At 37.6% G+C, this 13,383-nt stretch overlaps 1 protein-coding gene across 19 annotated transcripts in view; it reads left to right on the forward strand.

Annotated features, from left to right (window-relative positions):
- The window catches only part of PRR14L (proline rich 14 like), a 63,083-nt gene that overhangs the window by 38,463 nt on the left and 11,237 nt on the right, over positions 1-13,383 (forward strand). For all 19 annotated transcript variants that reach the window (XR_011441712.1, XR_011441713.1, XR_011441715.1 and 16 more), the window contains 3 exons: positions 3,030-3,101; positions 3,721-3,892; positions 4,475-4,581. Coding sequence is in view for 10 of the 19 variants with exons in the window: in XM_005612411.4 (XP_005612468.2) it covers positions 3,030-3,101; positions 3,721-3,892; positions 4,475-4,581 (351 nt within the window). In the remaining 9 variants the exon portion in view is untranslated. The remainder of the gene's footprint in view (positions 1-3,029; positions 3,102-3,720; positions 3,893-4,474; positions 4,582-13,383) is intronic.

Consider the following 13,383-nt stretch of genomic DNA (forward strand, 5'->3'; position numbering starts at 1 on the left):
TTTGCAGTCTTTTGTGTCTGCACTTTCTGTTTATCTTGCAAATCTCTGCTGAGAAAATGCAACAGCAATTCTTAAGTGTAGACCTGTCTGATTTTCCATTTTCCTGCATCATCTACTCCTATATTTTGTGCCATTCTTTTTTCTGTCCATTTCATTCTACAAACAAACAAATCTTTTAAATCTTTTTTCTTCTTGCCCCCACCTTGCAAAGAACAAACACCGTTACAAATTAAAGGCCTTAAATAGTGACAAATAATGGCTTGTAATTATATCTTAATGACAAAGTGCTATACAACCAACACCTAACTTGGTGTTTGGTATGTAAAGGATACAGAATAAGTAGTTTTTAAATATATTAATTATACAGGTATCACCAAATCTAGTTTACAGACCTCTGCATTTCTGTCTGGAGCAGAGAGGCTTCAAAGATTGGTATTTACATACTATAGGTGTAGAATTTTTATTTTTAAGTGAACTGGAAAAGAGTTCTTGTGGTGAAAATAATTTCACCAATAGCATTTTACCTTCTAATTGAAAATAAGAGAAGAAAAGGATTTGAGAGTTATATCCCTAAAACACTGCTTTACACATAATAGATAAATCCTCGTTTGTAATCCTTTGGATAAACAGGAGCTTAAATTTTTTTTTAATTTGCCCTTAACATTGCTGTACAGTCATGCATCACTTAACCATGGATATGTTCTGAGAAAGGTATCCTTAGGTGATTTGTCATCGTGCGAATCTCATACAGTGCACTTACGCAAACACAGATGACATAGCCTACTACACACATAGGCTATACGGTACTAGTCTTATGGGACCACCATCATATATGCAGTGTGTCCGTCACTGACCGAAACGTCGTTATGCGGCACATGACTATAGTTTAAAATTTCAACAACAAAAAAAGCCTTAAAATTCCAAATAGCCTGGGAGAGGCCTTATTCTTTGGATGTCGGGGCAGTCTCTTATGCAGGATAATTCTGTGTCGTTAAAAAGCTGCTGGTGCATATCGTGAACTTCCCCAAGCAGTTAAGCGGAAAACTAAATAAATAAAAGAGTTTTGGAAAAATACTCCAGAACCTGAATGTGGCTGATTGAAATTGAAAGATGAATTACTATTATAAGTACTTGTCTTACAGTTAGTAGAGAAATGTTCACTTTTTTATAAGGCAGCCATAAAAATACATTAGAATGAATCAAGTTGTTTTAAATGATAGTGTACTGCTTTTATTTTGTCTGGTTTGTTGGTATGCCTCTGCAATCTCATAACTGCTGTCTGCTCTGTGTCTGTGACACACAGCTTTAAATCGTGTTACTGACTGTGTTCATTTCTGAGGTTAGTGTCATGTGTAGTTTACTCATTTCACCCTGTGAGGGTATGTGGCCCTTTCACCCTTTTTCCTCCTACAGAACTCTTTCCCACCTGACTTTTCTGTTTCCTTGTATGGAATATTTTCTCTCTCCCTTACTACCTCTGGCTCGTGCTTTTTTTTTTTTAGTTAAAAAATTATTTTTCATTTTTAAATTTAAAAAATTTTTTAATTTATTTTATTATTTTAATTCAAGTGGAAGGTAGAGGGATGGTGTTGGTAGGCACTTTTTCTTCTCATTGGCTGTGAAAGCGTCTTAACATTATATATCCATGGTTTAGAGTTTAGGAGTTTGCTGCTTTTCTAAACATACGTAGAAATATTAGGCAAACTAGGTAGCCCCAGAAAGCAAGACTTAACAAAGTCCTTAAAAATTAACTTATATTTCCATAGGATTTTCTTATTTGAACCTTATTCTCCGGTACTGTATAATATAGGATGAACAGGCATCTAGTTTACGTTTTTAATAGATGATGAGACTGAGGCACCTGGTTTTTTCTAACTCAGATCACTCAGCTGCTGAATATTTGAGCTGAGCTATACCTAGAACCCAGGTCCCTGATTTCTGATTTGGTCAGCTCCACCCTGCCTCTCTTTCCTTTTATCATACTCCTTGGGGAATCCTGAATTGCTACTAAACATTCTAAAAATCTGAATTGTCTGTGTTTTTCCTAGCCATGGAACAAATTTCTCTTAGTTCTAAGAGGAGATGGATTGTATGGTCATCATATCAACACCGTATTAATTAAACCTGTATTGTGCTCTACATTCGGTAGAAACTGATACAGGTTTTACTTTGTGAGGCACAAAAAATTCAGAGCCTCAGATTAATGTATCCATAGGTGATTAATACTATGGTTTCGTCTATAAAAAGCTTAATTATAAATGAACCAACCTGTCAACAGTTTTCATCTTCATAGCTATATTTTATGTGGAACTTGACTTTAAAGAAAAGAAAATTTCTTCATAATTTTTTGTGAAGTCATAGAAATTTGCAGATTTTATTGTAATAGAGTTAATACAGAGCTGAATAGTATAAAATATTTATACTATTATGTAAGTATAATTTATTATTTTATTTATTTAGTTAGTTAGTTATTTTTCCTTCTTCTCCCCAAAGTCCCCCAGTACATAGTTGTATATTCTAGTTGTGCGTCCTTCTAGTTGTGGCATGTGGGACGCCGCCTCAGCATGGCCTGAACAGCAGTGCCAGGTCTGTGCCCCAGATCCAAACCAGCGAAACCATGGGCTGCTGAAGCAGAGTGCCCAAACTTAACCACTCGGCCACGGGGCTGGCCCCTAATTTATTTTTTAAAAATCTTTAATATACATGTTCAACAACTTGATTAGAAGGTATAAGGCTTAAGTCATTCTTGTTCCTCTCCTTTCTCTAACTATCTTCTCTTTATTTCCCTCCCTACCTTGTTTGTTTAGTTAGAAAATGATCTTCCTGTCAGCCTGCCTCCGTTCCAGTGATGGGCCCATAAAATGTAATTCTCGTGACTGGGAGGTTCTCATCTTTCTGAGTGACTGATATTGCTTGTCTTCTGAGGGCTCTAATTGAGTGTCATGTGCCATTGCCCACAAAGGCATCGAAACCTTTTCTGTTGTTCCACTGCCCTAACTTACTGCTTTTATACTTTTGCTTCACCTCAGCCACACCATGTTACCACATGTGCCTCTTCCAGGCGTGGAAGCTACTTACAACACCAGCGGCAGTCAGATGAGGTAAGCTTCCACTGGTGCCTGGCACATGAGGGTTGCAGTGTGTGTGTGTGTCAGAGAGAAAGCACACACACGAGTGCACATGCTAGGAGATGGCCTGGGTCAGGCATAATGTGATTCTGACCTCTTGTTCTAAAATTGATCTAAGATTCAAGTGTGTTTCATTACAAGTAAAGACTAAGCATGTGTAATCAATACCATTTATTGGGAAAAAAGTCAAAATTACTGGACAGTTCATTGTACCACACATCTCCTCTCCAGCTATGTCTTGGTCATTTGGCCAACTTCAGTGCCTAGATGGGATTAATCTCATCTGAGCGCAATTCATTTGTTCAGTTCACTAAATTTCTTCTTCCTCCAAAAAGTCTGTTCCTTTTTATATTTTTCTTTATAAAACTGCTCCATATCAATGAACTGGATTGACCACATTCTTCTAATTTTTTACATATGCAGACACAGGCTATGTTTAGAAGTGACTAGAAAACAAACAGTTTATCTGGAAATGTCATTGCCAGAAAGAGGGAAAGTCTTCAACCTTAGTCTGGATGTTAAGTTGAATGTGCTGAGGTAGAAAGTGAACCCGTCTCATATTTTTCTTCTGTTTTTCTCTCTGTGGTGCTAGTCTAGAGCCTTCATTCTCTGCCTTGGTACCAAAGTCTTGCTTGGTAACAGAATCAGCTGTCAGCAAGCTCTTGCTTTCAGCCTCTGAGTTCCAGGTTCCTGGATTTGATGAGCTGGATGGTGTGACAGCAGCGTGCCCCCGGCCCCAGAGCAGCTCTCCGGAACAGAAAGAGGTAAATAAAGTGCTAGTGGGGTCAGGTGATGGTGGCACTGGAGGTGTCCATTGATGACTACAGATCACATGGTAGGTACAGACAGGCCGCTGAGTGTCTTTACTTACCACCTTTAGCTTCAGCTAAATACTGGAGATTACCAAGACAGGAGTTTTTCTGCTCAGCCACTAACAGATACCCTGAATCTCCTAACCTACATTATTTTCCAGATCCTTTTTTCTTGACAACAGCATTTAACACTGGTTAGAGAATTGGACCACAGAGCTGCTTCATGTATTCAAAGAAGATAAGTGAACAAACAATGGTGTTCTTCAATTTTGTGATGTCTGATATCTCTAACAGCTGCAAATTTTCATATTGATAATCTAAATATCTGAACTAAATATACAAATTCTATTGTAATAATATAAAAGGGGGTAGTCACTGAAGACACTGTCGGCAAGAGTAGGAGGGGTAGCTTTGTCATAAACTAGAATCATCTATAAACTGAGGAAGTGATATCTTGAGTGTCAAGAAAAGGGACTTTATATTTTTAAAATGTCTTACAACTTGACCATCTTTCTTCTTAACCCTTAAAAATAGGCCGAGCCAGAGAAGAGGCCAAAGAAAGTCTCACAGATTCGCATCCGGAAAACCATTCCTAAGCCAGACCCTAATCTTACCCCCATGGGCCTTCCTCGACCCAAAAGGTGAGCTCCTTCTCTAATACAAACTAGGTTCACTATTTTGGAAAATTGTTTGGTGGAATATAATGACCTATTAAAGAGTCATATACTCTGAGCCCTTAATTATACTTCTAGAAATTTATTCAAAAGAATTAAAAGGTAATGTGGCTAGAGATTTATGTACAAGGATATTTTAGTGCTTTCTTAATCATTTTTATTGAGCTCACTGTGCCAGGTATTATGCTGTCCCTTTGCGTCCATAATCTCACTTCATCCTCCAACAACACTAGGAGACAAGCACTGTTGTCCACAGGTTTAGGTGAAGATACTGAGGCTCAGTGGTTAAAAAACCTGTGTTAAGCCATAGTGTCAGTCGTGGCACACGTGGTTTCTCTCTCAGACAGATTTTACCCAACCCCACAGCCCAGGCTCCCAACACTCTGCAGTGTTGGTGAGGGAAAGAAGTTTTAATTTTTTTTAGAAAATGCCAGATCCATGTTATTTATAGTCTATATTATAGCCTTTAAAATTCTGGTTTCTAAAAATTTATTTTTTATGACAGACAATTGCTTAACCCTATAGTGTAAAATGAAAGAAAAAACAGGTTGCAAAATTATGCATTTGGCATGATTTCAGTTTTGGAATTATGTAAAATTCTATGAAAATGTATGAAAGTACCCAGAGTAACCCAAAGCAAGTTATTTAACCTTCCTGAGCTTCAAAAACCTACCTGTAAAATGTGAATAAGAATTCCCAACACTTAAGATTGCTCTGCAGTCCAACTGAGAAAAAAATGTATCTATCATATTGCTTCACACAAATGCAATAAATAATTAACTATTAATTATGATCATGATTCATGTTCCACTTTTCCCACATGGTTTTATCTTAATGCACTATATTTTTATCCTATAATTCTTTTATTGATCACCCTACCATATATCTTTTCAAGAGAAATTTTTTTAACATTTTATGTTTATTATCTATAATATATAATGATGTATTATTTAATATTTATATTTAAAATTTTTTAAATATTTCAGATATCCTGCATTGAATAGTATTTATTACTAGAACAAAGTAGGATTCAGTATCAGGTGTATTCTGTCTTGAATTGATATATAGATATAAGTTCTGGAAAACCTTGTTTATATAAATAATTGGTTGGGAGTGGAGAGAGTTTTAATATAGCAATGACGTTCAGTCCTTTCAACTTCTATTAAGTAATATGCCCAACAAAATCACCGAGTGCGCTATCATCAAATTGTGTTTAATGATTTATCACCTAATTTTTTAGAAAACAAAGGATTCGAAAGCACTGACTCACATAGGTTATGTTACCCAGGCATTGGAAGCAGTCAGTGTCTCAGTGTATGGGAGGTACACCAAAAACATCTGACCAGTAAATGTCAAATGCCTAATAATTTAGATGTCCCTCTTTCACTTAGAGGCACTTTATTTAATCCAATATAATGAAAGGGGGTTGAAAATGTAACATTTTTAATAAACCATTTCCTGAGACATCTTTTGATAAAATGCTTTCGTTGGGGGCTGGCCCTGTGGCCGAGTGGTTAAGTTCGTGCACTCCACTTCGGTGGCCCAGGGTTTCGCCGGTTCAGATCCTGGGTGTGGACATGGCACCGCTCATCAGGCCATGTTGAGGCGGCATCCCACACAGTACAACTAGAAGGACCTGCAACTAAGATATACAACCATGTACTGGGGGGATCTGGAAAGAAAATGCAATTAAAAATAAAAGGCTTTTGTTACTTCAAATATGCTTTTGTCAAAAAACCTTCAAGTTGCAGATTTAGTGCATTAAATTTATGGAAAATCCTTGACATATAACTTAATTGGCAAAGGCAATTTTTATTATTCAAGTCCATCAGCCAAATCATTCTTACTTCGTAATTTTTCTGTTTTCTAATTCAAGTAAAATGTGTTAATTTGTACCTTTAAGAAAATTATAGGGGGCTGGCCCCATTGCTGAGTGGTTAAGTTCGCACACTCTGCTTTGGCGGCCCAGGGTTTCGCCGGTTTGGATCCTGGGCGCGGACATGGCACGGCTCATCAGGCCATGCTGAGGCGGTGTCCCACTTGGCACAACTAGAAGGACCCACAACTAGAAGGACCCTTGATAAATATTTCAGTTATATATATATTAAAAAAAAAAAAAAGAATCAGCCCCGATGGCCAGGTGGTTGAGTTCAGCATGCTCTACTTCAGCGGCCTGGATTCCATTCCTAGGTGCGGACCTACGTCCTTTTGTTAGTGGCCATGCTGTGCTGGTGGCCCACATACTATTAAATAGAGGAAAATTGGCACAGATGTTAGCTCAGGGCAAATCTTCCTCAGCAAAAAAAAGAACAAGAAGAAGAAGAATCAGCTATTGAGTAGAACTTTTCTTTCTAAGTAAGATTGTTAATTAGAATTGAGAATAGCTTGGAAAAAACATTGTGAACAATGAAATACATGAACAAGCTATTTATGGTGTTTGAAGCTCTCTTTCATAAGTAGGACCTCTTTCATAAGCAGGCATTGTTTGATGATAATCAGGAGGTGAATGAGGCAGAATCACTCTGACAGCCCTTCTCCACAACACATCTGAGATGAGAATATCCTAACACCAGCCAAAGTACCCTCTGTCTAAAGCCCCTCTTCTCTTATAATGGAACTGTGTGCAAGATGCAAGATGCAAGACAAGTCCAAGACAGGTTTACAGTGATTTCATTTATCTCTGAAGAGGGCTTAGCAAAATCAATGATTTGATTCATATACCAAAGCAGAATTCTGGATGGATAGGGCTGTTCTGAAAGAATTGTGGGAGTGGAGAAATCTGCATGAGCATTCAAGGACACATCTCAGACACATCACTTTAAGAAGTTAAAGATTAGGAGACTGATTCCCCTAAAACTGGGTTCCCATTCACTCTGTGGAAAGTCTTCTAGTACACTAGGGTGAAGACACTGGTCTAGGGTGTCTAGTTGCAACCTTATTTAGCTCTTAGGGGTTTTACCTTAGCATCAAGTATCAATCTAGGTCCAATCAGGAGACAGAAACTGCATGGTATTTTAAACAGGGGAAGTTTAATATAAAGTGTTAAACTATAACAGGAGCGTAACCATAGAGATGTACAGAGAATTCTGAGGGCTACCCTAGGGCTGAGGAGAGTACTCCAGGAAGGATGAACTTGAAAGGGGGCCTCTTCCCCCAGGTTGGGGTTTAGACTTTGTTGGAGAAGGTGTGGTTGCAGCCCCTTGAATGGCTGGGTTGCCAAGGCCAGAGCTGGGAAAGCAGGATACAACAACCTTCTGGGGCACAGATGAGCTGAAGCAGGCAGGCATGCAAAGGGAGTCGGGGTGCTGCTGCAGATGGATGGCCTGGAGTGTGTGGTGTTTGCTTCAGGAGGTTCACAGAAAACAGCCCTCAGAAAATTGAGATGCCACTGCAGGCTTAAGGAGGCCTGGAGTGCCCCATCTGTGTTGCAAAGCAGATGGCATGGTGGTCACTGGGCCAGTGCTGTAAGGGCACTGAGGGACTGCATGCTCTGACCACACAGCTGGGGCTGAGCCCCTCCAAATCTGTCCCCCTCCCACCCTCAGACACCCCAACACACATACACCAATGATGGACCATGGAGCAGGAGTAAGGAAAAAAGAGCTCACCAGAAGCAGAAGAGAGCTGCCTTCCTCCTGCAGTGTTCCTTCAGTTCCCTCTTCTGCCAAAGCTTAGCATCCTACTCACCATGAAGAAGAAATGCTTGGAGTCCAAGATTCCAGTATCCCAGAGCAGGTACTGAGAGCTGCAGAAGCAATAATTTGATAATTGGCACATTCCAGTAAAGATTTGATCCCTCTCACTTGACCAAGAGCTATTTTTTTAAGAAGAGGTTTGAATAAATGGAAAGGCATGCATTTAACACAGTTAGCAAAAATAAAGAAACAAGAATAGCCTGGAAAACTCAGAACAGGACTGAAATAAGAGAATACTAGTCCTAAGAGATATTAAAATGCATTGTAAAGTCTCAATAATAAAAATAGTATGATGACAGAGCATAAATATACAAATTGGTAAAACGAAATAGAAAGTCCAGAAATAGACACAATACATAGAGAAATTTAGTATATGACAAAGGTGTCCACTCGAATCAGTGGTGAAAATATGGACCATTCAGTAAAATGGTATTGGCGCAACTGTAGCCATTTTCAGAGTAAGAAAGTTGGATCTATACCTTAGACCTTTCACCAGAATAAATTCCAAATGAAATCAGATTTAAGTGTAAACAAGTCAAGCTGTAAGAATACTTGAAGAAACCTTAGGAAATTTCCAACTGGAGTGACTGACTATAACACAAAATCCAGAGCCATAAAATAAAAGACTGAAAAATATGTTTCATAAAAATCTAGCACTTCTACTGGGAAAAAAGGAAACCCACCATAAACAAACACAGAACGCAAACTCATCATTAGATAGGAGGAATCCTTTCACAGTGTATACGTATATCAAATCATCACAATGTACACTTTAAATATCTTAGAATTTTGTCAAATATACCTCATTCAAACTGAAAAAAAATAAAAAGCATTCAGTAAAAAATCCCCAAAATCATATCTCAAAAGCCTGATCTACCTACACTCACACAGCTTCTCCAAATTAGTAGTGAAAATCCCAACGGAAAAATGGGTAAAGGATATGAATAGATGGTCCACAGATAAGGAAATAAAAATAGCTCTTAAACTCATTGAAAAAATGATGATCCTAACACATTTGTGAGAAAACCTCAAATTTAAAAATATTGTTACTACCACCTTGCACCTGTCAAATTTACAAAGACAACAAAGTTTGACAATAGAGTAATACCATATTGCTTGTTTGAAGGGCTATATCAAAATTAGAAATGCACAGACTCTTTAACTCAATAATTCTATTTCTAGAAATTTATCTTACATATGTACTTCCATATATAGGAAATCATATGTATAAAGCTCTTCACTACATCATTGCTTGTAATGACAAAGACAAAAAAATACAGGCTTGATTAAATAATTTATGGTACATCCCTGCAAAAGAATAGAATGCCATGCAGTCTTTAAAAAACCAAGAAGCGGGGGCCAGCCTGGTGGTATAGTAAAGTTCGTGCACTCTGCTTCAGCAGCCCTGGATTCGCCGGTTTGGATCCTGGGCGCAGACCTACACACCGCTCATCAAGCCATGCTGTGGTGGCGTCCTACATACAAAATAGAGGAAGATTGGCTCAAATGTTAGCTCAGCGATAATCTTCCTCAAGCAAAAAGAGGATGATTGGCAATAGATGTTAGCTTAGGGCAAGTCTTCCTCACTCCCCCCACAAAAAACCACCCAAGATGCAGTGTTTTGTATATTTGTACACCAATGTCAACAGTGTTCTAAGATAATGTCACACTGTAGCTGAACACTGTCTATAGAATGCTACCATTTGTATAAAGTAGTAGGAGTTTCAGGGGAATAAAAATTTCTTAAGACTTTGTGTTTTGTATAAACCAATTTTGCAGTCATGTAAATAAAAGACATAGTTTTTCAAAAACAGAATTTGAATGTACCCCCAAATGCCTGTTTTGTCTTTGGCCTTATTTATAGATGTGTTTTCTCTAGATCAGAGAATTAAAGCCATTGTTACTCAAACAATTTGGTCATCTTAGGGATTTAGCATCCCCTGGTCATTTTCTTGGCTAGAAAACAGATGCCATCAAAAATTGTTGTTATATCCTGCTTAGTATATATCAGCACATCCCAGACCATGCCTCATGCAGACATTTGTCAGTGGTAGCTCTGAACTTGCCTTCCTCATTATGGAAAATGCAGAGACTGGTCCTATAAAATGCATTAACTTTAGGTGGCGAATTTAAATTCCTGCCACAATTTCATCATAAAATGGCATGGCCAAAACTAATCTTGGAGATTCAACCCCCAAGATTTGTCATAAAGCCATTTAGTGACAGAGCTAAGTTTGAAACCTTTACATCCATGGTGTTCCATCATTTCACCATCAGCCTTGTGACTTCAGGTGTATGTGGAGTAGAAGTGAGGTTTTAGCAATGTGATAGACACATTGCCTTGCTAGTTTTCCTTTTAAAAACAACAGTGCTCAATAAATATTATTTTTCTTTGCATCGGTAAATTGTCAGGAGAATAAGGAATTCTTAGAGACCAAAAACTAAGTGAAAGTGGCAATCCAGAGAGGAAAGAAGTAAGTGAGCATTAAAGCCAGCTTTTTCTTTGAGGGCATTTATAAAATCAGAGTTACATTGAGCTTAGGTTTTCATTGGCCTCATAGTCCAGGGGCCAAAAGACAAAGTCCATGCCCTTACTAAGATGAGAGTCTAATATGAGATATACCCCCGCCCCCCCCCCGATCCCACAAAGGGGCTATAACCTCAATATGAACTAAAAATAAAGCTGTGTTCCTTCCCTTCCCCGGCTCCTAAGAGGACAACAGAGGAAAATACTTTCCCCAAATCCTGTCACTGGGTGAAGAAAACGAACTAGCCCTAGAAAGTTAATAGCCACAAGCTGGCTTTCTCATGGATTTGCACCCTGAATCCATGCTGTGTAGGCAGACTGAAAAAAACCTTATGCTGAGAATTTAGTTTAAAGTGGTCCTGGGTTGGTAGCTCCTGACAGAAACAAACACATGGTTTCTCAAGGAATCCACTTCCAAATCTGGCCTTCAGTATAAGTTAAGGGAATGTAAAACAACTCACAGTAAAATAAATCTAAAGCATGAAGGAAAACAAGGCTCCATGCATGAATGCCAGTGGAAATAACAGCAAATCAAATCTGATATTGGAATTATTGGAGAAGAATATAATTTAGTGTTTCATAAGTTTAGGAAAATAAAAATGGATTGAAAATATGAATAAAGGATTAAAAGACTTGAAATTGACCAAGTAGATTTGAAATAGAACAGAGAGAATTTCTAAAAAATATAAAATAGAGTAATCAAAAGCATAAGTAGATGAGTTTAACAGCAGATTAAATAGAGCTAAGTAGAATTAATGAACAGGAGAACACACTTGAACAAATTTTTCATAATGAAGTGCAGAGGTAAAAAGGATGGGATATATCATAGAAAGGGATAGTGAGAGAAATAGAGGAAATTAAACAGATCTAGCAGACATGTAATCAAAATTCCAGAAGGAGAAAGAATAAGGGGGATGATAATATTTAGAAAGATGAAGACTGGTACAAGGTATTAATCTTAAGCAGGATTAATAAAAAGAATTTCATACCTAATTGCATCAAAAGAAAACTACAGAATTCCAAACACAAAAAGATGATCTTAAGAGTGGCCAGAGGGCCAGCCCCGTGGATGAGTAGTTAAGTTCACATGCTCCACTCCACCAGCCCAGGGTTTTGCCAGTTTGGATCCTGGGCACAGACATGGCACTGCTCATCAGGCCATGTTGAGGTGGCATCCCACATAGCACAACCAGAAGAACCCACAACTAGCATATACAACTATATACTGGTCGGGCTTTGGGGAGAAGAAGAAGGGAAAAAAAATGGCAACAGATGTTAGCTCAGGTGCCAATCTTTAAAGAAACAAAGTAGCCAGAGAATTTCATGAATATAGGCATAAAAAATCTTCACCAAAATACTAGCAAAATGTAAAAAATGGATTATACACATGACCAAGTGGGATATATCCTAGGAATGTAAGGTTGGTTGAACATATGAAATCAATCAATGTATTGTATAATATTAATAGAATAAGGAGGGGAAAAATACATGATCATCTCAATAGATGCAGAAAAAGCATTTGACAAAATCCAGCACCTTTTCATGATAAAAACACTCCACAAACTAAGAATAGATAAGAACTTTCTCAAACAGACAAAGGGCATCTACAAAAAAAACCCAGAGTAAAAATCACACTTACTGGTGAAAGACTAAAAGATTTCCCCTAAGATCAGGAATAAGACAAGGATATCCACTCTAGCCATTTCTATTTAACATTCTACTAGAGGTTCCAGACAGGGTGATTAAGCAAGAAAATGAAATAAACAGCATTCAGATTAGAAAGGAAGTAAAACTATTTCTATTCAGTATCTTGTATATAGAAAATCGTAAGGAATCAACTATCAGAGCTAATGAATGAATTTAGCAAGTTTGCAGGATACAAGTTCAAGATACAAGAAAAAGAAAAAAGATATCAATTGTATTTACACTAGCAATGAACAGTCTGAAAATGAAATTAAGAAAACAATGCCATTTACAGTAGCACCAAAAAAACCTAGAAATAAATTTAACAAAAGAAGCATAAGACTTGTTCACTGAAAACCGTAAAATATTGTTGAAAGAAATTAAATACCTGAAGAAATGGAAGGACATCTGTTTGTAAATTGGGAGATTTAATGTTGTCAAGAAGTCAGTGCTACCCAAAGCAATCTATAGATTCACTGCAATCCCTATTAAAGTGTCAACTGCCTTTTTTGCGTGAATTGACAAGCTGATCCTAAAATTCATACAGAAGTACAGGTGACCCAAAATAGCCAAAATGATCTTGGAAAAGGGAACGAAGTGAAAGACTCACTAACCCATTTCAAAATTTATTACATGCACAATTAAAAGTAGTTAAATTGGTAAATTTTATATTTTACCACAATAAAAAACACAGACTTCCTACAAAGGTATGTAGTAAAGACAGTGTGATAAATGACATAAGGATTGAGGCATATAAGTTGACAGAACAGAAGTGAGAGTCTAGAAATAACTCCATACATTGAAAATCAATTGATTTTCAACATGCCAAGACCATTCAATGGAGTCAGGAATAGTCTTCAAAAT

Source organism: Equus caballus, chromosome 8, assembly GCF_041296265.1.
Source record: "Equus caballus isolate H_3958 breed thoroughbred chromosome 8, TB-T2T, whole genome shotgun sequence".
NCBI lineage: Eukaryota > Metazoa > Chordata > Mammalia > Perissodactyla > Equidae > Equus > Equus caballus.